Source organism: Euwallacea similis, chromosome 4, assembly GCF_039881205.1.
Source record: "Euwallacea similis isolate ESF13 chromosome 4, ESF131.1, whole genome shotgun sequence".
Classification (NCBI taxonomy): domain Eukaryota; kingdom Metazoa; phylum Arthropoda; class Insecta; order Coleoptera; family Curculionidae; genus Euwallacea; species Euwallacea similis.
In genome coordinates this window covers 5,238,580-5,262,464 of record NC_089612.1, presented here as the reverse complement: position 1 = coordinate 5,262,464, position 23,885 = coordinate 5,238,580, and the positions used below count along the sequence as shown (strand labels likewise).

At 38.1% G+C, this 23,885-nt stretch overlaps 4 protein-coding genes across 7 annotated transcripts in view; 3 read left to right on the top strand and 1 right to left on the bottom strand.

Annotated features, from left to right (window-relative positions):
* Positions 1-564: 564 nt before the first annotated feature.
* On the top strand, positions 565-1,935 carry LOC136408383 (cytoplasmic 60S subunit biogenesis factor ZNF622). The gene is made up of 4 exons (XM_066389326.1): positions 565-721; positions 773-1,439; positions 1,489-1,703; positions 1,754-1,935. Exons 1-4 carry the CDS (start codon positions 615-617, stop codon positions 1,866-1,868), a joined length of 1,104 nt encoding a protein of 367 aa, XP_066245423.1. The 5' UTR covers positions 565-614; the 3' UTR covers positions 1,869-1,935.
* Positions 1,936-2,392: 457 nt separating this feature from the next.
* LOC136408265 (titin homolog) lies at positions 2,393-10,067 on the top strand. Of its 4 annotated transcripts, none has more exons than XM_066389143.1 (4): positions 2,393-2,727; positions 3,012-3,126; positions 3,400-3,713; positions 5,202-10,067. In XM_066389143.1, exons 2-4 carry the CDS (start codon positions 3,037-3,039, stop codon positions 7,615-7,617), a joined length of 2,820 nt encoding a protein of 939 aa, XP_066245240.1. In that variant the 5' UTR covers positions 2,393-2,727; positions 3,012-3,036; the 3' UTR covers positions 7,618-10,067. The 4 variants fall into 4 exon arrangements, with proteins under 4 accessions (XP_066245240.1, XP_066245239.1, XP_066245241.1 ...); XM_066389142.1 differs by having other exon boundaries at positions 3,012-3,138; XM_066389144.1 differs by lacking the exon at positions 2,393-2,727 and adding an exon at positions 3,213-3,288 and having other exon boundaries at positions 3,028-3,126.
* Positions 10,068-10,597: 530 nt separating this feature from the next.
* On the bottom strand, positions 10,598-12,251 carry mdu (meduse). The gene is made up of 3 exons (XM_066389353.1): positions 11,983-12,251; positions 11,206-11,895; positions 10,598-11,150 (listed from the first exon to the last, which is right to left on the bottom strand). The coding sequence occupies exons 2-3, from the start codon at positions 11,891-11,893 to the stop codon at positions 11,056-11,058; spliced, it is 783 nt and encodes a 260-aa protein (XP_066245450.1). The 5' UTR covers positions 11,894-11,895; positions 11,983-12,251; the 3' UTR covers positions 10,598-11,055.
* Positions 12,252-12,531: 280 nt separating this feature from the next.
* Positions 12,532-23,885, top strand: part of LOC136408404 (protein FAM177A1) — a 73,432-nt gene continuing 62,078 nt past the window's right edge. Inside the window, exons 1-3 of the mRNA XM_066389354.1 lie at positions 12,532-12,777; positions 12,835-12,956; positions 13,013-13,166. Of these exons, the coding sequence (XP_066245451.1) occupies positions 12,595-12,777; positions 12,835-12,956; positions 13,013-13,166 (459 nt within the window). The 5' untranslated portion in view covers positions 12,532-12,594. The remainder of the gene's footprint in view (positions 12,778-12,834; positions 12,957-13,012; positions 13,167-23,885) is intronic.

Below are 23,885 nucleotides of genomic sequence, written 5' to 3'. Positions count from 1 at the left end.
ATCAAACAGGCATGATCTCTTTCACATTGGTCACAAACTATATAGACAAGACCTAATGCTAAAAAATGATAACTTCCAAATTTTTACATTGGAGAGTTGGAGCTTTCCAAGGGTCTTTAGTTATGCATTTACCAAGAAACTTAACGTTGGCGAAATCTAGATCAAGAACTCCACAGGAATCCTTTAATTCAAAGAGATAAAGCCTGTAAGTGATTATACATAACATGCCATTATTGCAACTAGGAAAAGGGGATTTGTAGCAGCTGTATAGGAGGTAATTTGAAAGGTAAAAACGAACAAATAACTATTAGAATGTAAAGAAAAAACTAGATACAAAAACCAAAATAAAATTTAAAAAAAACAGTGAATCAAATAAGTTGACAATCGAGTGTCACAGTCGGGCTACATCTTTCTGTCTTAAAAAACTATTAAGTTAGAATGAGACAACATATTAAGTGACATAATTTCATTTCAAAAGAAACACAATAGGGCAGATGACATATTTTCCATGTTTTGCTTTCCATAACCTCAAAAACTACGTTAGAGTCGAGATTTAATTATTTATTTAAATCTGTCTTGTAATTGCGTTGAAACTACCCAAAAAAGACGAAACAATGATCCAAGTTAATTCTAGCGTACAAACATTCACATGTATATCCTGCAGGGTTGCGTTTAAAGACGCAGAGCTGCAAAGATTGCACTACAAAACTGACTGGCATAGGTGGGACTTTTTTTGCTCAATTAAAAAATTATTGTAGATAACAACTTTTAGGTACAACTTAAAACGGAAGGTTGTCGAACTTCCTCCTGTTACAAGTGAAGAATTCCAGCGGAGAGTGCAGAATCAAAGAAATGCGGATGAAGTTGCAAAACAGGAGCAGACTGAGCATTGCAAGTCATGCAGGAAAACTTTTAGTAATCACAATGCCTTTGCCAATCATCTGAACTCAAAAAAGCACAAAGAAAATGTAAAAGTCTTTCCTGAGAATCAAATTAACACAGCACACAAGCAATCAATTGATGAAGGTTCTATGTCAGATGACTCTGAGATTGAGGAGGTGGACTCTGATGAATGGGAGAATCCCATTGACAACAATGATTGCTTATTTTGCTCAGATCATAGTAACAGTTTCCTTAGAAATTTGGAACACATGACCACTGTGCATTCCTTTTTTATACCAGATATTGAATTTTGTAGCAATGTTGAAGGGCTTTTGAGATACTTAGGAGAAAAAGTGTCTCAAGGGTATATGTGTTTGTGGTGCAACGAAAAAGGGAAGACCTTTCACTCTGCATCTGCAGCAAAGGGGCATATGCTTGATAAGGGCCACTGTAAAATGATTTATGAAGGTGTGGCATTGGCTGAGTATTCAGATTATTATGATTATTCATCTTCTTATCCAGATGCAAATGATGAGGAACATGATTTAGAACAGGAGGCATGTTTTATTCAACTTACATTTATTTTGATTTAAGAATTTAATTTAGGTTTCAGCACCTGAACTTGATGGCTCAGACTATCAACTAGTGCTACCATCTGGAGTTACTGTTGGGCATAGAAGTTTAATGAGATACTATAAGCAAAGTTTGAATCCTAATAAGGCAATGGTGCTTGCTAAGAAAAGTGATAGGAAACTTCATAAGGTTTTAGCTAGTTATAGGGCTTTGGGGTGGACTGCTACAGATCAAGCCATTGCTGCGAAGTAAGATAATTTAGCTTCATTTCAGTGGTAGTATAAATAAGGTTTTGCAGGAGAGCCAGAGATATTCACTACATGAAAAGAATGCAGTCAAAGTATGCTACAAAATTGGGCATGAAAAACAATAAGCTGATGCAAAAGCACTTTAGGCAGCAGGTCAATTTCTAAGTACAGAGTTTATTATATATGTTATGAGGAATTGTAATACGGGGAATACATATTGCGTTTATAAATTGTTAAGTGTTTCACTTGTCTATTTGAAGAAGAATTTTTCCCATATAAAAGATAGATTCCACAGTCACTTTAAGTTGCTTAAATACGTTTCAGATATTATTCTGAAGTTGAGACTCATGGTATGCATTGAATCATATTTACTAAAATTCTCCTGATTAAGCTTCAGAAACGGACACCTTGGCCTGTTTCAGAATACCATTGGGTGGAGGAGCTAAAGGCTCAGCTTCGCACCTTATAGCAGTTTCTTTGGAACATAAAAAAATCTCTTAAATGATCATTAATAATTGATTCGCTATCAGTTTAATTAATCAGACGAAATAGAAAGTTGGTTTTTTCCTGAAGTTCCTGATTCGCCAAAATTTAAATGCCCAATATCCAGGCTTCTCAAGGTAGTAAGCAGTATCCACGCGACTCGACATTTGAAACGTAGTTTGTTTGTTTCTAATACCACGGACTATTACCGAAAAAAAACAACTTTGGATCTTCTTAACCACCTTCCAAGTATACAATTTCCGTCCTGAAAGTCCAAGATACGATTGTGGCGTACGCAATAAGGGCCTTCACATATTATTGATTTACTCTGAAATCGCGCGCCCTTGCGGGCAGGTAGTGCGACTTTATTTTCTAATGGATGACCAACCGGATCCATCGTCCGATTTTCCATTTCAGACGAATTAACCACCATGGTTCCGGGTTTAGTTCCAGTTCTAAAAAGTAATATCCGCCTTAAGGGCCTTAGGTGAGGATCCATATTACTACATAACACAAACTTCGCATGCACCCAATTAGTTCGGTGAGTGAATTCAAATGCAATAATTCTCGTTCTAATTTGAGTATATCTAATGAGATACGGCTCCAACGCCGTTATGATGAATTTCTAAAAGAATGTATGTATCACAACACAATAAGTTATCATTCTAATGTGTTAAAGAGACTATATTTAGATCAAATGTACTATTTATGGGGTACATCAACATCGATACCCCACACAAAAGATAGTAAATCGTCGATTTCATATATGTGACCTAATTTTCTGATTAAGGACACATTTGAGTAAAACAAACTACGTAATTGCAGGTTTTGACTAGAGGGTAAAGGCAATATGGAGCCGTCCACCGCAAACGCGTCTTGCCAACACCAAAAACGAATGGGACCCGCACCGTTCGCTTCGTTCGAAGACCTCTCAGATGAGGTGAGATCTCGTGTATGTATCTCAATACTTATTCTGCTCAAATCTAGTAGCACAGCACTTGTTAGAGCTTATGAAACGCTTTTCAGTTCGGAAGTCAGATGCTTGAAACGCACCCGTAGCAATTGGGCCTTCCTAGTTGTAGGGATCTTATCAAGTTCGAATGTAAGTTACGGTAGTGCCCTATTCGTTGGGATTGTCAGCTATAAGTAGGAAGTTCCCTTTTGTGTACTCTTTTGCTTATTCCATTTTTACAAACTCTCGATTGTTTAATAGATGGAGAGTCCAGGCGATAAAGAAATCGCAGTTATCAGGCTTCCAGGCATATCAGAGCAAGAAGTCCCGTCAATCAGCTCCTCTTTAGAGAGCGAAAGTAGGACCAGGCACCACTCAGGGGTCAGTCTCATAGGCAATATAAGAAACTCGCATTCGCCATCGCCTAGTTCTCTACCGCACTCGCCTCTTCCTATTAAAATGAAACTAGCGAACACGCCGAGAATTGATATTTCGAGGGCAAGCAGCTCTTCCCATCACGATAGCAGGGACAGTACTCCTGAGAGAGAGATGTTCGAATGTGGAGATCCAAACACGTAAGTGTCTGAATCAAAGAACTGTATTGTTACAAGCAGTAGATATAAAAATAGCCATTTTCTACGACTAATGATATAAAAACTTGAATTTATAAGCAATGCGATTTCTTTACATGGCTCGTATAGGGTGCAACTTTGCCAGATTCTAATTAGGGATTTAACTTTTAAAAAATTGTAGTCGTTCCGTAATGTTTTTCCTATTTAAATTAATCATTTTTTTACTGTGACTACAATGAGCACTAATTTTAGCCTAAAGATAACTTGAAACGTTGCTATATTAATTTTTTTACATGTAGTCAGATTTCGAGAAATACATAATAAGGTTTAACTACTTCAGATTGATAACTATAGCTAAAGAGTGCGTTCGCCATATTTTCAAGAAATATTGTTTGACTTTGCCTAGAATATAAATCTTTGGTAAATACGAGGTATTTTGATATGGCCCATAACGAAATTTTGTAACTGATGACTTTGAAAGAAAGATTAGAGAAAATAAGTAATATTTAACATCATCAGTGGCGTGGGTATAGGTATTATAATGTTCCTGTTACGAAATAGAAGTCTATTGTAGCATATGAACCCAAGAATTGTGTAAAGTAGTGTAAATATTTGTACGGGAAAATATAACGCCTTTTTAGTTTTTCAAAAATTTCCCTATAACTGTCTTTATGGTACTCAGAAATGGCACAGTTCCCTTGGCCTATAGGGATATTCAACAGCATAAATTTCAACGCTTTTCCTAAGTTCATCCCTCACACAAAAATACCAAAGATGCATTTACAGGCCAGTTACATCATGCAACTGTAAACCCCAAAAAACATCTCTATCTACAACTCCTATTTTCTTAAGTTGATCGGAAACTTTAACCCTTATCAAGCAGTTGCTCAGAAATGGTTAAACTTTCGTTTCATTGCTTAGGAATTTTACGATTTTTTTTGTCGTGTTATTCAAAAATATAAAAGAATATCTTGAGATTTTTCAGATATTTCACACAAATTTCTCTCCGTTTTTTACGATTTGAGGCACTTTGGCTTCCCAAAAAAAACATAGTATGTTTAGATCAGCCTGTATGCCATGTTCATGGGTTTTCGCGTGTAAAAGGCACCATGAACTATTAAACTGCCTTCTATCTTTGGAGAATATTCGTTTTGCATCATTATCAGTACACTCACCCCCTATAATCTTGAGTCCAGATAAGTCCGTAGAGTTCGGGTATTTCTCTTGATAATTTGAAATGTTCCAGTCTCTGCATATGAATCCCATGATTGAGGCCGTCGATAATCCCGAGATAAGGCCCAAAATCTCTACTGAAAATCAATAAAGAGATTGTTCATTTCAAAGTTGTTGTACCAAAATACCAACACTAGTCAAAAAAATATAATTTTTTACTCCTATGATCTCGAACATCGATTGAGTTTCTCAACCACCAAAGTAGCATTTCGCACACTATAGAGGCGAAAATTACTATCTATATCACATTTATTTCAGGGTGAAACTTGGTCTCGGATTCAAAGAAGATGACGCCCTAGAGCTGCGTCTCTCCACCGAAGAACTGGACTTCCACGACGTGACCGAAACGAAGTCGCATAAATACAAACATCGCTCTGCTTCTCCCGAGTTCGACGAACTGTACATCAACAGCAACAGAAAGGATTCCCAATGTTCAGATGTGATACTACTTTCCATATCCGGTAGGACTTCTCGTATTTCCAGTATAGGTAGTCAGGGCTCTGCTCAGAGTCGCCTTTCCAACGCCAGTCATATTTCCATCATGTCTGGGCAGTCCGCATATTCCAGATGCTCTTCTCCGCACAAAACACTTTTGGAGACCTCTTTTTGCGGCAATAAAGGTTCTCAGTTGAATATTGATCAAGTGAATGCGGAGTCTAAGGAAGATTCTGAAGATTTGGAGAAGGTGTTGTTGTCTAGAAGGACGAATCCTGCTGAAGCAGTTTTGGCGGATAATTTGGTCAAGGAGAAAGGTGTTAGTGAGAAACAGAAGAAAAGTAATGTAGAGGCGAAGCCGCAGTTTAATGAAGGCAAAGCTAAACTGCCCAGGAGGATAATATCAAAAAGCGGGGTGGAGTATATTTACATACCCCTGAAGGGTCCAATGCCAGTGGATGATAGTTTGGAAGGGAAGATAAAAGCGGAGCAGAAAAGCTCCCATCAAGCTGCAAAAACTAGGCGGAAACCTGCTGCCAGCAGCAAGGATGTGAAAGCATCGAAACCTAACGTTAAGAGTAGTGTCAGTAAACCACAACCTCAGCATCATCAAGAACCCAAATACATAAGAATCAAACTGAAGCCTGACCATTGCTATGAAGATGATGGAGGGTCCACTAGTACTTCCCCAGCAATCAAGCCTGCTACCTTAAATCTGCCAACTCAGCAGGAAAATGGTACAACTCCAACCTCTTCAGACAATAACTTCAACAGTATACAAAGGCATCACGCCAGAAGTTTAACCAACAGCCCTAAATTACAAAGAAAGGAAATCGGGGGATCTAGCCCCTCTCAATCTGTGATTAGAAGGAACTCCTTTGTAACTCTCTTTAGGACCGGCCCGGATTCTCCAAATACTTCAAAGCAAAAACGTAAAAACACTATAATTTTTAAAGATCCTGCGAAGAATGGATCCGCCAACGTTTCTTCAACAGAGAGTGTAGACAGCAAAGGCAAATATAAATCTTTGCTAACGCTGTTTAAGTTTCCTAGGGACAAAGCGAAGCCCAGTGAACCGGTAGCTGCAAGGCGAGTCAAGTCTGCTGATGCCAAAACTCGCACTTACAGACAGGAAAAACGGGAACAACCACTTAGTAGTGAGAGCATTAGAATACCTCTACATTCTCCCACGTACTACGAGAACAAGTCTGTACTTGAGGACTCGCACATGTCCAGTCAAGAGTCGCAAGTCACAGTTGTTGAGGTAATTGCCAAACCCAAACCAACGGAAGAACCTCTAGTGAAGAAAATCGAGGTTGTTGAGAAAACTGAAGTGTTAGATACGCGATTGCAAGTCGATTCAGCGGAAGAGCAAGTCAGTGTTGAAAGCAATAGAACTATAACTACCACAGCTGAATTAAATCAAATTCCTGCTGATTTGTCTTGTCACAGCCTCAAGGAAAGTAAAATTGTAGCTTCGGATAGTTTAGGAGACGCGCCCAAACTGAGTGAAAGTGCTTCGCACCTTTTTGATGAACACAATTCTTCAGAATCCGAAAGAGACGTAGAATTGGAGTACCGAAAGTGCGAAAAACCGCTGTTTTCTGGCACCGAATGCTTGGAGATCGAAACGAAAGCTATAGTGCTTCAACAAGATTCATTCGAAGATGAATTACCTTATGTGCCTACGACGCTTCCCCAGGAAAGATCCTCTGCAGTGCCGATTCTACCAATCAAACAAAGAACCGGGTTGGAGATGAAAACCTGTCCTATAGATCGTCCCAGATCGACTACTCCAATCCACTCTAGCGGACTGGACAATTACCTGGACGGATTTGGGCCAAAGTACGAACCGGCCAATTCGGAGAAACTGAAAATTTCCCTGCCAAAGGGCGACACGACTGCCAAAGTGACTTCATCAGAGATCAAGAAGTCCAACGACGAAGCGCCGCCACCTTTACCTCCTAAAGGCATCCAGAAGAGCTGGATCAACTTCGAAGAGGTGCCGGAAAGGCGCAAACCGCCCAAACGAATACAAACAATCCCTTCTAGGGGGCACATCGACATAGGGGGGTTAGTGAAGGAGAATGTGGTCTATACTTATGTCAACCCGGAGGAATGCAAGTGTGAGTGTCACGAGCAGAAAGAACCTGAATGTAGCAAAAATTTGGTGCCCCAAATTCAAGAAGACGAAGTCCCGTTGCTTGGGCAAGACGAGAAGGTTTTGTCGAATAGGTAGAAGTGCCATAATGAATTTCCTGTTCGTGGGAATAGTAATAATTACGATAATTAAGTTTGTTATAAGAATCCACCGACCATGTTGTATTACTACCTAGGATAGAAACCTTGATTTTTGAGCCTCTATAATAATTTTCTAACCAACTTTGTACCCACTTTTTGATCATTTAACTAGATTAAAACTTATATATGGTAACTTATCGAAAGCAATTACTGAATTTCCCATTGTAGTGCTAAAAGAATAAGGAGAAATTCCCTTTATAATTATTAAATTTAAACTGTACAAAAGTGATATAAAACCCATGTTAAAAACATTTTTATGGAAGCATTAAGGCGTAAGCATGATTTGTTATATCGTCAAGGAAACTACTGGAGGTGTGGTTTTAAAGGTACAACCGCCGAACATTTATCATAGAAAATTCACTTATGAGTCGCCCTGTACCGAAACCGATGCACGTCATAACCCTGAAATTCAGCGGTGGTGCAGATTGCACGATTAATTCAGTATTTCTCACACAATCTGTGAAATTAAATAAAAAAGATAAACATACTTCTCTGCGGTATTCAATGGCAACAAAGGGCCGTTGTTGCTCTTTTTCCATTCAAAATACTCTCTATTAAGGAAGCAACAAGCTCCTTACACCGGCTAGTTAACTGCTGTGGCGTAGCGAAAAATACTAATAATAAACGTGGAATATATTCACACTAGCCCGTGTTCTTAAAGGAATAATTTGTGATAAAGAAATTGCCAATAAACCGGGGACTTTGATAGAATACGGTGAAAAATTGGACGGTGCTTCAGTAAACGCAACCGTAACAGCAAAATAAAATGGCGGAATGGGGAAGGCACAACGTCACAACGGACAAACATCCGACGAATTTGGCGACACCGCGCCTTGTTGCCAACATTGTCGTTAACATTTCTGTTACTTACATTCATGTTAAGTTTAAATATTTTATTAAACGTTAACCGTAAACCCACGTTAAAGAAGGTTATCCTTAGATTCAAGTACCAATTGCAGTTCATCCACATATTTATTGTTTACCTAGAGACGAATTCTTCTTTTCAAAAACTTGTATTTTGAATGTAAAGGTTGGCAATGAAATTACGTGGGTGTGACGTGTGAACTTTTTACGTTTATATATGTTCGGTGGTACAAAACTTTGAATAAAGCAGAAAAGTAATGCTCCACAATTGGCTTCAAGTTTGACTAAAATAAACAAGATATAATTACTACCTTTTATTTCTACCATTAAATCACTAGAAAATTTTCGGAAAGTTTTAGGTAAAACGATTTTCTTGACAATCTGGGGCGTGATTTTATGAATCCAAATAAGTCTCATTAATGCGCAAAACACCAGATTAAATTACAACAGTAACATTCAAATATATAATTAAGCACATTTTTATCTTTTTGAATCAAGCAATTCCAATTTCGAGGTAAATTTGGAAAAACCAATTAAATGCAGTTTTATGACAATATGGCGAAAGACATATATCCCTTTGTATTTAAAGGGAATGGGTTGTGAACGTGGACTGTTTTTAGTCAAAGTTGAAATCAGAAGTTAATTTGCTGCTTTATTGAAAATGTTGTAGGAACCCTTAAACGTGCCTTGAAACTTTAATGGTTTTTTTCACGGTGCAACATTTGAATACACTTTGAACTGTATCCAAAACTTAATAAGAAAAAGATAAATTTAATGTATCTCATCTGTTAGATTAAAACTTAGACTGTAGTAGATGCCTTATTCTAAGGTTTAAGATATATGGGATTGAATACCTATAAATAATCATATTCATATGTATTTACATTACAAACTCCTTTTCGTTGATATTCATATTTTAAACGTTTGTTGTTAAACCCGAGGTCAGAAAATGTTATTTATTGCTGTAATATAATCTTGTTAATGTTGTTCATTACAATGTTTATCACCTTTCGGTTAACAGTGAAAATGCATGTTTATAAAATCCTGTAGGCAACTTTGATTGTGCGAGTTTTGTATTTTCTAGTTTTAAGCCACGTTGCCACAACGTAGTTAGATAAAACTTTATATCCATATTATATGAAAATTAGTACATATTATGAGGATAAAATAATAAACAGCAAACACATCACTTAATACGTGTACAAAGTGGGAAACTTCCACGTTTATATAGAGAATATCAGGAGCTATAGCAGAAAAACGAATAGAGTATTCGAGATGTTCTTTTTGGAGACACGTCTAATAAAAATTAAAAATTCCTAATCACTCCACTAGACTCGTCTCCAAAAAGCATATTGAAATTGCTCTATTGGTTTTTCCCTATTTCTTACAGTTATCGAGATTTCCGATGTAAATGTCGAAATTTGTCCACCCAGTACAAACAAATCATTGTAAAAATGTTTAGCTGGTTTTAAATTCCTAAATAATTTCAGTGATTATTAAGTCTACTTCAGACATTCTTGTTGTTAAAAAAAAGTATTAAATATATTATACTACTTTGAAAGACTAATGTGTTTTATTTCACAATTTTGATGAATTTCCAATACAAAGAGACTGTGTGTGTGTTCGTAATAGCACAAATTCCTATCGGTTTTGATCAGAAAACTTCTTTCTCTTGTAACAAGCGATAATAAAGGTGCAAATGAAAGTTTTTCTTATTGTTTGCATGGTAAACAATGAATCTGGGACTTTCTATGTTTATTGTCTTTGATTCCAAGAATGGGTGGTATTGTTTTAATAACATAAAAATGAAACAGGGTATTTCTGAGATTTTTTATTTTGACCATGAGGGTACTAAATAAATAATAATAAATAGATACAATAAATAAGGAGAAATATATCTATGGACGGCACCGAAATGCACTTCAAAGTCTCCGGAATTATATACAGCAAAATTTTTACATTAAGCTGTATACATACGGAATGTCTGAAAGTTTGAATTGAAAAATACAGTCGTGGGCTTATTAGTACTGGAAGACCGTTTTCCAAACCCCCAATTTCTATGTTATAAAAATATTAAATACTTTTATTTTAATTAGGAACAATAACATCCTGTAGGCTCTTATTCTATTAGCAAGGCAAGATGGCTTTCAACCACATTTATAACCGAGAACAATAATTATCACCAACATTCAAAATCAATAATTTCTATAAATAATACTTAAGCTGTAATACTGCTTTAGGGAAATATGCAAATAATCCCCCATCAGATATCACCTTTTTATATCCTGATATATTGCATTACAATAATCCTTAGACCTCATAAAAATGCCATAAAAACATGAATTCCTAATAATTCATGGAGCAAATAATGATAAGCAAAGTATGACCTTTTTCTTCTTAGTACCCTGTGACCCTTGGTAAAACTTCACCAAGGAATTAACACTAAACTTATGGTGCTTACTTAAATAAAGCTTGTGCAAGTAAAAAAGTCCTAAAAACCCTCATGAGAATCCTAAAAGTCTCTAGAAAAGGACCCTCTAGAAGACCTGGAAGAAGGTCTGTTTTTAAACTGAAGACTCTCAAATTGCAGTATTAGCGAATGTGTGCCTGTAATAAGTTAACAATTCAGTCTCATACACCAAAACTAACTACAAAAACTCACCTGGAATGCTACCTTCCTCATCTGACAGGTCACAAAGCTCAGCCAAAGACCTGGCAGGTTTCAAGCTGCCTCCAGTGGAGCTGCTATTGTCCTCAAAACCCTCATCACTGTTAGTATAAAGATTTGCCATTGATTTTGATGGCTTAAGTACTGAGCTCCACATGCAGTTGCTCAAATTATCAAATTCATTATCTTCTTCTAGCTGCAGAGCTGCCATTAAATTTGGTTGGCTTTTCTTGCGTTCCTCTCTGAGTTGAGTTTCCCTTTGCTGGAATTCATGTAGTTCTCGCTTCATTTTCTCTTCAGCTGGAACAAAACCATTTCTCAAAGGTTTGCTGCCTTTCTCGATTATTATTTTTGCAGGTTTGAAAGTGGCATCTGAAGACCAGGTGCTGTGGCTATTAATAGGGTTGATAGATGATTTTGCAAATTTCCCTCGTGACTTGAAGAATTTGTGCATAACTCCTTTTGTTGTCGAGGTATTTTGGGTAAACTTTCTAAAGCCATTTTGTTTGGTGGGCTGAGAGGGGGGCTGTTTCTCAATAAGTATTATTTCATTAGATTTTGTTTCAGGATCAGTTTTCACTGCAGATTGAGAATGAGCACTTTTCAGTTCTTTTTCCCTTTGGATTGACTGTTTGATTTCTAGCTGGATACGGTCTAAAGTGCTAAGGCCTGAGTCGTTCATGACTGAAAAATTTTAATTATTAAAATTTCTGCTTTGCAGTGGGGTAATGCATATATATTCAGCTAAATGAATAAATGGTGTCAACTTACCGGAAGTTTTTTTAATTGAGCGTTTTGTTACAGTTTAGATGAAAAATCAGTGCAAAATTATGAATCATAATCACACTTTAGACTTGATAACGCTTGCTTTTCTCACTCAAAATACATTTTTGATATATTTGTAATATATTAGCGACAGCCACTTAAAGCGAACACCGTTATCGGGCTCAGTATTTCGGAAATCTCTCATTTCGTGGCATTGTGAACACAAATAGGTCGCGGCGTTTCGTTTACCTTTCTTTTTTTTATCGCGTTTACCATCTGTCAGATCAGAATCCACCTGTCGGACTGGCAGCATTGCCACGTTTAAAATTAATGTCTTGCATCTTTGTTACCTTCGTAGTATAGAGAAAATAAACAAATTCACGTTTCTAAAACAAGAGGGGACAACGTAGCAATTTGGTTTTGTCATTTAAGATCTCATAGGCGATAGTGACTGCTAATGTGAACTGTCTTAGAGCTTACTCATGTTCTATCCTTGTTGATATCATGGAAACTGGAGAGCGGCATATGCCTGACTCATTATTGAAACGTCATAACATACCCTAAGTGTTAAGGAATTTGCTAAAAGTAAATAAACACATAATTTTGCTAGTTTTTGCGATGGTTTTAATAAAACCTGAAGAATATTCAGGCGAACATCCAGATGCAGTCGCACTTCGTTACAAGGACAAAACCCCTAAGCGGGTCCTACAATTTTCCGATGGGGTTTTAGAGGAGTATAGCACTGATGAAGAGGAACCCTTGACTTCTTCTTCTCAGCAGTCTCAGACTGTGGTGGATACGGTTTGTTACCTTTCAAGTTGCCAAGAAGCATAATAATATATATAATAATCCTTCCAGGCTACCATGGGGTGGGGCCCCTGGATGCTCTACAAAACATGGGTGGCAGGCAACTCGACCTTGTCATTCCTTGATTATATAGGAGAAGCGTTGGCGTCGTTTTTCGGCATTACTACTCCAAGGTGGGCTTTTCAATGCTTAAATGTGGATTGAGCTACTCCAGGAAATTATTTTTTAGGTATTACTTTGAGTTAGAAGAGTATAAACAAAGGAAGGCAAATGAAGAAAAGATGGCAGAACAGAGGAAAGGATGGAGTCAGAGCACAGACCAAGTTATCGAGGTACCACTTAAGAATGTGGGAAACAATCCTTGTGAAAAGAAGGTCGAAGAGGTTTAAGGTTAATAGATAAGATTAGGTCTATTTTGAGTTTTCCACATTGAAGTGTTTTATTATTGCTTTTAGCACAAGTTACCAGATTATATTATACATTAAGACTCTTGTATATTTTTGTTACATGAATGTTATAGCGTAGGGTTTACAAAAAAAATTATTTTAATATGAAACCGTGATTTTTCCCCGCATCAAGATCAATATCCGCCTCCTCATTTTACGAAAATTCGCCACGCGGCTTTTAAAAGCGCGTCTGTTTTCAACTCAACTAAAATTACAATTTGAAATTGAGCTGGCGCGCTCTAAAGAAATGAAAGTTATCGTCGTCTTAAGACGGGAGAGAGAGAGAATTTTGCCTCGCTTTTTAAAAGTCTTGCTAATTATGAATGAGAAGCAGTCCCGGCGTACGCCCGCAATAGTAGGGCTAGGTCAGGGTCGCCAAGACGTCGTTTTTCTTTCTATTTCTTTTTCGAAAAAGTTGGCGCGCGTCGTTGCACTCCCGCGGCAATCGCTTTTAAATTGCCCTTTAAAGGGCTCCCGTTGAAACTACAACCGTTTCGTGGAGAGGAGTAACACGTGGCATATATTTTATATATTAAACCATATCAAGAGATTTATTTATCTTTTGAAGAGTATTTCTGGCCCTACATTCGTTTTCTTCCTCTCACCTCAGAGCAACATTTTATAGTTTTCTTCGCTGCAAGACACTAAGAGATGCGTGAAGTCCTTTTGAGTGAATTAGAAACTTGAAAAAGTTAGTGCAGTATTTTTATTTATCCTTATTTTTAGTTTATTCATGGGTGCAGAAAACTAGTTTTAGGGTGAAATATTTAATTGAAAGCAATGAAGAGAAGAAAAAAATTCTTGGTGGAATTGAAAAATTAGTACTTACTGTACGGTAGTTCAGGCAAGTTGAGTTCACTGGGGTGTTTTCTAGAATTTGTTTTTAGAAAGGTGTATTATATGGTGCTTTCATTTCAAAAGTAGCTACCTTTATGATTTATTTTGGTAACGAAAATTAGACCTAGACCGAGAACTGTATAATACGTGTGTGGTAAGTACCTAGGCTAATGCCACACGCGAGTGAAATTTGCAAACCGAGCAGTTGAAGCGAAGTTTGGAATTACTCGAGGGGGTAATTACAAGACACACCACAAATTTTATAAAGCTAAACTTACCTACGAAGAAGCCCATCTTCTCACTCGACGAATTTTTTTATTTCAGCACATGGGGAAATTAGTTGTTCGCGAAATAAAATAAATAATCGGTCTAACAACCTGATGATACGCCAATGACTTATTTATCTCAACTCAATTTTGATAAAAAATGTCCGAATTTTAAAGGGTGTTTTAGGGCTTGATTAAAGTAAAACAATGTGAAAAAGCGACCGAAGGGATATGGAAGGAGAAACAGAAATAGATGAAAAAACGTCCAGGAACAAGTTTGCTCAAGAAATAATTTAGTACCACTGAGTTGATTTGGTTCATCTTTTTGACATTTATTGACAAGACGGTTCCGGGTGTTCCTTTAAAAAAACGCACTTTCATAGCGGTATTTGAAAGCTGCTGTCGATAGAAAAATTCAAAGGATGCCACTTCAATTTAACTCAAAATCTATAAAATATTGCCCTTAGCACTTTTTCTATAATAGCCCCAATTAGCGCCATATCCAAATGGAAAACATTCCAAAAGCGTCCTGCATGTCAAAAACGAATCATGTTGGTTAAGAATACTGTAAAATTTCTTCAGAAAATTGAGGTCGAGAGTGTGAAATAAATTTCATCCATCTATTACCGTTTCGTCAATCCCTGATAAGCCCGTCGAAAAGGCTCCACCCTGTACAGGGTATTAAAAAAAACTTAAAAACAAAAGCTGTAAATAGGAATGGAAGAGCGCTTATTGGCTGAAAAACAAGCGAAACAGTCGCACATCTGAAGTTTTGACGCGTCACACGCAATCGTAAGGTTGACAACTTAATTGGCTTGCTCTTTTCTTTAATTGTCAACTCACGAAATAGGGGGTCGTGTCACAGAGTTGCTGATGTTGCGGGAGTTAGTTTTAATACCGGAAAATCTTCGTCTCTAAACTGAAAAAAAATGATATGAGCAATTCAATAGATTTATTTGGATCAACACCGCAAGTGACCTTGATAACAACTCTTGAATCTTTTGCACTTTCCACCTTCAAAACATCTCTAGCCGCAGGCATCAATTCCCTCCAACCGTAAATTTCCGCCAGATAGCTAGGAGATACTTCATCCAAAATTCTCTCGTCGGAAACTTTAGTTCAGGTTAGTTCAGGTTATCTCACTTTGGCCGTTGCATTTTCAACCACCAGAGCATCGTCTCTCCTTAGAGTACCTTGAAAACACGTTTGATACCACGAAACAATGCACGAGTCTTTTCTCACCTCTTTGAATAACTAAAGTAGTGACGTTATTCCGTCCTGGGTGCGTGACACTTTCAACGGAGACAGTCCGGCGGCCCGTGGGATCCCCGCCAATTTCCAGCAATTAAACCTCGACAAACATCCTTTGGGTGCTTGTAATATCTGCTTTTGGCGAGTCTATTTTTGTTGAGTTTCTAAAGGAAGTTTTTCTTATATTTTGCGCGGGAGTTTTATCGGCTGCTCCTGCAATTATTTCTGATATATTGGCCATTTTTACAAATGCAACAGACTGTTCCATCGGCCCACGTCAGCTGCAGTAATTAATACGTACATTATCAGTGAAATTAGCGCCTTTTGCTCTCATCAAAGGAAAGACAGGGTATCCTGGGACAGTCAGAGAACTTATTTTTGCACTGGGTACTTCCTAGATCTTTGCTGCCGCCTACATGGCCCACACCGGTAATTTCTGGAGATCTGGGTTTGAGGTCCTCGTTAGCAAGAGGAGGTTTGAAAACTTTGAGGTCTTCCCCATGCTCACAGGCCCCATTTGAGGGTTTTGCTGCAAAGAAATAACCGTCCATTAACATGCATATATTGTATATGTTATTTTATGTTATGCATTTGAGCGTGACAATTAAAAAATTATCCTCATTTTCAAGAAAGGCAGTGATGTAAAAATTTTTTCTTCAAAAATGGTACGCGCGCCACTGCTGGGTTTAAAAATGTTTTTCTATCGATAATTGCGCATTCCATACAGCTATAAACACCTTCTAAGTTTCAATAAAATATGTCAATCGGTTTCATAGAAATTGACCCAGTTTCGTTACTTAAATAGAATTTGACCCATCAGTATTGATTGTTTAGAAAAGTGCCAAGGAAGAAAATTCCCGTTCTTTGAAGGTTTGGTTGCTAACAGGACTGTCCCAACTTTGGAATCGCCCGGTATGTCATTTAAACGTGGCATTCTGCAGTGTATTTCGAGTCTGAGAACAAATTTGTTGCGTTTATCACTTTCCAGGGTTTCCTAATAATGCCAAGAATGTAAAGGCGTATTTTAAGTAATGTAAGTGTCATACGTATTCACGACTCTATAACTCGATTTTTTTCAAATGCGATACTCTGTACATCATTTGATATCAGCGACATTCTACAGATCATCACGAGCTTTTTAAGTACATGTTTGTTACATACATGTCTTAACATGTCTCAGCAATTTGAGGATGCGAAAATGTTCATTTTCATTATGCTATAACTAGCGCATTATTGCCAGTTGTCTAAAAAATCTATGCCCATGTCACCGGGTTCAAATTACATAAATCTCCCTACCAATTATATGTCTAAAACTCCACTTCTCCAACTAATGTCCCACATCGCACCTATCTATAACCATCTAAAAAAAAACCACCCTGTATTACCATCCCGCAGCAACTGCACCATCTGATCCGGCGGCCGCCCTAATTAATCATCCTCGACATTGAGAGCGTTTCGTTGTCGTTGGGGGTTATTTATCACACGCGTTAGCCGCCCGCCACCCCCTCTTGCGGTCCCTGGTCCAGGGTAATTACCCGCTGGATGACACCGCCCCCCGGCCAATCGAAGCGCACCGTTGCCCACCCTTACGAGCCTCGATCGATCGTGAGGGGTGCGCATGTGCCCCCGACGCTCGAAGGGACACTGGCCGGCTCAGCACGTGCGATACGTGTGTATTGGACAGGACGGGGGTGAGGTTTAAGGGTGGAGGGCGGTTTTGGCGGTGCGATGGGGTCGATAGCCTTGGGGCGATGAGAAAAACATACATGGGACTATCTGAAGAGGATGGTTTTCGTTGGTATTTTGGTGGTTTTCATGGATTGTGATGACAGGCGTACAGGGTAAAATCATCTTTTTGCGGTAGAAAATTGAAATTCGCATCGCCATTGCATTGCTGTGGCTGAAAAACAGATTTTTATAGGTTTTCACCTGATTTAACAAATGCGAAAAGTGACACTTTACGCATTTTGATGCAGTTGTAGTAATATTAAAACATATAGCAAAAAAAATACAAACATGGAGTGTATACGCGGTAACTTTACGTTTTCAGTAAGTCCAATTCAGTATTAGCGTGAGGTAAAAAGTTTTACCGCAACCATATCAAGAGCGATGGCTTAACGTTATTCACGATGATTTTTGTCATTGACACGTACTATTCTATGTTTCGTGAGATCACATATTCTAACGCACACGTGCGGTAAAGAATTACATTCAACTCGCAAGCGCGCGCAGTAAAGTCGGCTTTACCGCACTTTTAGAGGTGTATTTTATCATATGCAATTAAGGATTTATATCGCAGAGTAGTTTTTGCGTTTGATTACGTACTCAATGAGCAGCGACTTTGGGTTTTCTAAGTAAAGTGATTTTCATGATCATATATTCATTTTTTCAGTTTCATTGCGTGATGAAGTTTTACAACAACCATATTTGGGTTGCATAGAATCCTCATGCTCCCGTAGAAAATTATAATTATGTACAATTTTCTCCTAACATTTGTTTTGGCATTATCTTATTATTAGTTACCGAATGTTTTTGGAGTACGATCTTCCCGAACATTTAGGAATTAATATTGATTAAAAAGCAGATAAAAGATGTGGTTTCTGGATGGGAATTACCTTAACCGTTGAATAGGAAGAAGACCTCAGGCATGGCCCCCTAGATCACCCGATATGAATACTTTAGATTTTTTTTTGGGTTCGAAATGAGAAATCTAAGAGGCAGGATATTTGAGCCATATGTCATTATTAAGTATACAATCAGAATGCCGCGTTATTGTCTAACAATATAATCAAAAAACGAAATTAATATTTTAATGTTAACCACTAGAAATGGTCCCATTTCCTGGACAGAATTAGAAAGCATTAACGTCCCTATGACGTAATGTTGCCGCCATGGATTAGTGTCTCAATAAACGAAGATTTCCTTTGTTTCAGCAACAACCCCGTTACTATTTTTTCGGCTTGTACACGAACCCCTGTCGGCAACCCCGCCCGCCAATCCCGTAAATCCCTTTCTCATGAGCTAAGCCAAGACGTGCAAACTAGCTGCCACGAACATGTAACCTCTTAAATATTCAAAGGCTTCCGTTCCCCCCGAGTCCCCCCACGTCATATTCCGGGAGAAGTTCATATTTGCAAAAATAGCCGGCGGCCTTGCGGATTCGCCCCGGGACATGGAGCTGCGTCAGGAAACTTTAGGGCTTCCAGCGTGTTCGTAATGGCTTCGGATATTCTGCCAGGCTACAGGCAACCAATATATTCATCGACGTAGCTTTCGTGTTGCCTCCTCTGTTTCTGATGTTTTTGAATTGATTTTACCTTGGAGAATATGGGAGAGAAATGGCGTAAACTACCTATGTAGAGGCAATTATAAGGAAATCCCGAAAAAGGAGAGCCTTCAATGTCCCGAAACTACCTCTTTATCCAGGTATTTCCAATAACTTCTTTGAAATTGCGCGTGGGTCTCAAGCTCAAAATCTATTTGGTCTGTTTGGTCTTGCTTAAAGAAGGGTTCGACTTGAATAGATCTTCGATGGATGGTGACTTGCCCATGATGATATACATCTCGTTTTAAGAGAGCGGCTTGTCAGATATTCCAAAGTTAATTGCGTCAGCAAACCCTATTATCCCTAGGGGGAGCACACACTCTCTGATTTCTGCAAAGAAACACAGATGTTACCTATATGGCGAAAGGCCGCCCCCACTGGAGCCCATATAAGATATTAGAAATCAATAAGAAAGGCCACGCATGAACAGCGAGGTTCCAAATTTTAATAACTTATTTACACGTTCTACACTGTATTCGACAGCCCCCAAATATGGGTAATCCATCAATTATATTCTGTCGTTTTGGAGCCATCGATCTATGGAAAGGAGGCTGTTCATAAAAAATGCGGCTTGTCACTGGCCGGTCAACCGGACATCAGGGGTGCGAGTAAAACACGTTTCTAGTTATGAACATAATTAAAATGCAATGGACTCGTGCTGGGCTGGACAGTGGTCACTAGATGAACTGGTTTACGCACGAGCATACATGTGTACTCACTTGTGAAACCTAATAGACGTAAGGGCACAACCAGTGTTAAAGTCACCTCGGGTAATTTATGACGTTTTAATAACGTCCCTTGGTCGAAATTAGAACGTTCCTACGCCATTTTGTCCATAATTCTGCACATTGGCACGGCACCCAAGAAAACCCAATATGAATGAACTTACTAAATTAATCTAATTAAAATTTGCTATTTTTCTGAGCAAGTTACCATTTATTCCTTACTACAGTTAATGGCAGTATTACTTAAATTTCAACTCAATACCCCTCTCAGAGACCTCTAATATGGATAACAGTATAAAAGCTTTCTAGGCTTCGTTATCTCTCCGAACATCTGTAACGTTCGCATTTCGAAGTGCCACAACATTATAATGCACTCGAATTAAACCCTTTCGGGACTGTTCAGGTACACAGCTGGAATTTTTTTAATCGAAAACTCGGTATGCAAATTTACGGGACTCAATTGTTACATATTGTGCTCATGGCGGAACGATAGGAAAATTCGGCTACCTGGGTGCCCCCCGGGCCGACCCGTGACAGATAAAGATTTAAATAATAAAAAATTATATTTTGTTTTGGGTCGGTAGGCAAACTGTGGTTGGAAAGGGTTGAATTTCGGATTTGGAAAGCTGATGATGAATTTCGGGCCCGCGTCGAGCAGTAAATATACCAAGCGAAAATATCGATTGGAAATTACCATAATGCAAATTTTTAGCTTCAAAATTCTATAAAAAACATTTTTTGATAATAAAATTGAATTTTGTTTATTGTAATTTGTAATTGCCTCCACTGTGCTCCTGTCATGTATGACGAAATGCCTGAACCGCTCCCGGGTCACATCACCGTCTTTGTTTATCACGTGCGGTTAGATAGGCAAAAAATGTTAACTGTACTCCTGCTGTTACTTGAAACCGTAAGAATGCCATTTATCTGGATTGACACAAGATACAATCGTTCAGTACTATAATATATATAATGATATCGTGTAAGGTATTTAATGAAGGTATGTTATTTATTTAGGCAATTGTAATGGAGTTTTAGCGAAATTCTGAAGGGGTTAATTATACAATTAAGTACGTAAAATTCTGAAAGTATACAACAAACAAGTGTGTTATAGAGGTCAGACTTATCTATGGTCCATTAATATATCTGTTAGCACAACATTTTCCGTCGAAAGAATTTGGAAACAAAATTAAATAATAGAAATCTAAAAATATTCTAAACGCTAAAATTGAAAACTTTCATAAATGACAGATACTGACCACATGAGAGGCATGTATCACGAACTGTGATCATGACTGAGGTAATAAATGAATCATCTAGTATACATTAAAGGAATCTGTTTATACTCAGCTAACGGAAAAATATTTAAAGAGGTAAAAAAAGAAAAGCTATTTTAAGAGACATTCCACACAAGATTACGATATCTCAAGACAGAGATTCAAAACATTATGAACTTGCTTTTTCATTTTTGGAAGAAAATGGTACGTATCTATATATAAAATTACATTTTGACAATGAGAAACTCAAATTTTTCAAAAAAAATCGCCATTTTGACGATTTTGCACTAGATTTAAAATATCTTTGAAAACCACATCTCGAAAAAGGGTTTCATGCATAATGTAACGCCATGAAGGGATTCTCAGTTAGAATATGAATGTATGCAAAATACCTTTTGACAGTGAGAAACTCGACTACAGAGAGAGCCTTAAGAGAGTAACCTCCAGGACTAATACCACGGGATGAGGAGATTTCAAGGCATTAAATTTACCCTCTTGGTTTCCAAAGGCAATAGCCATTTTTAATGACTTTGCATTAGATTAGTAGTAGTTAGTTTTTCAGGGGAAGAATAAAACGCCATTAGTATAGATTTCTCGAAAAATTGCATGGTAGCGAACAGTTTGACCATTTGGGAAATTTTAAAACCTCCCGGATGTGAGACCTTCAATCTATCTTTCAAAGTTTCGACGAAAATCCCACGATATCACTGCGTGAAAACTACATTTGGACAGTGAGAAACTCGGCTTACAAATAATTTAAGAGAGTCTGGGATGATATCAAGACATGAGGAAGTTTCAAGGCATTAAATTTAATGTTTCGATTTTCAAGGGATATTGCCATTTTTAGACGTCTTCGCCTTAGATTTAAAATATTTGTGTCTTTCACGCATGATATCACAGCATGAGTAGCTACAAAAGCACATCATGACGGTGATAAATTCGACCTCACAAAGAGCTTTATTAAAACAATAATAAAAACAATTCCAGACATGATATTATGGATGGTGAGGTTTCAGCGCATTAGATTTGCCGTTTTAATTTTCAAAGAAAATCACCATTTTTCGACGACTTTAGTATAAAAACTCAATGATAGTTTTATAGGCATGACATCGCGACATGGGGAGCTTCAAGGCATTAAACTCATCTCTCATTTTTTAGAAGAAAAACACTTTTTTGTTGCATTTTTTGCACTAATTTTAAATGTAGGAAAATCTGGCAAAACCGCATCAATTAGCACAAAAATCTCCAATAAAAAATTGTCTGTTTCAAGCCGCTGGACACTTACTCTGTAGGCCATTAAAACTGCGAAGGACTTTGTAAGTCGAAGGTCATTTCTCTTCGTCTAACTTATGATATGCACTACGTTTGATGGAAAAAATAAAATAAAATAAAAATAAAAAAACAAATTGACCACTGATGGGTGTATCGAAGGGCGCGTTTTTCGCCCGAGATAAAAATAATCAATAAGGGAAAAGCCCGGAGCAGAAAAGATCAAATGTAATGCATTTAAGTTATCTGCTGAGCTTTTAGGAGCTTACGGGACGTGTCGCATGCAAATTTCACTCCATCAAGCTTTACGCAAACACTTCGGAGGGTGTTCGGAGCTTATAAAAAAAGAGATGCGGTCTCAGGAGGAATGATAACGTTCGTTCATTACTAGACTGCATAGATGCACAATTCCTTCTCCTCACCCTTCATTACAGTCGCACTTCCCATGCTTTGCCCTTCGTCTTCCTTGAAAAGGCCCCAACGACGGTTTGCATATTATTGAACCCCTTCGATACATAATGATCGGATTTAGACTAATCATGGATCGCCAGGTAAAAAGGAATTTTTTCACACGCATGGGAGATTTGTGTTTCTACACAAACGAACTAATTTTGATCCGAAAATAAATAAGCGAAAAAAATCCTGTTACCATATTACGCCTTTTATCGTATTGTTTTCGGTCTAGTGGCCAAGCGTGTAGCGTGGAACGAGCCTTTGTCAAATATTATGGGTAAACACGGGGGCCAAAGGGTGAGCCCAGTGGACAGTGATTTATGCTTGGAGCTTGACCAATGGGCCCTAAATAATCTTAAATTAACTTTGCATTTATTCCTCGAAACATCCATTTTATATTGCATCAAACCCCGTTTATCGATCAGCATCCAAATGACCATCCCCCTAGCAGAAGACGGACTTTTCTGAAGCCATAATGCTAAATTGGCAAAAGGGAGTCCATTACCCTGCTACACATGCCGTCCTTATCTCGCAGCAACCCTTATCCGGACCCTCCAAAATGGCCTTTGCAGGATTCAAACAGAGCAGGGGGACGTCAAGTTTATGGCCGTTCGGAATTTACAACTGGCAGTTTGGGTCCCTCGAGATGACCGTATATTCCTACCCGAATAGGTTTATTGCATGCTAGGGCGGAACTCAAACTTGAATATATTGGCCGTGTAAAATTCCTTAATAGATTCCAGAGGTTTCCCCGTAATTTACGACTTTCGCAAACTTGTTTAATCGTCGGTAATGCAGGAAGTCCCGGCCCTCAGGAAAAAGTTGGATAAAATAAAATCAATCGGTAGGTCACGCGCCCTAACGTTTTAGGTTTGTGATATTTTACTTTGGAGGAGAGTTCCAAGTTCGTTAGTATTCAGGGAGCGAAACCGGCCGACCCTCTTCACGGAATCCACCAGGAGAATCATAAAACTTCGAAGGGAAAGGTTTCACTGAATTACCGCCATTAGGTGACTTTATGTCATATCCAATTCGATTCGGTGTTTTGCTGCAAACTGCTGCTGTTGCCTCATGGCGTACTCCTGGGAGGGGGCCCCAATTAGAATACGAATTTTACTGCTTCGTTTTATGCACACAAGAAAATTTACGGTCCTGCAACGTGGTTCTTTTCTACGATATGGAGGAGAGCATGGCCAAGCACCCTTATGCTATACACGGTGATTTTTTTTTAAGACGGATAAGCCCTGCGGTAC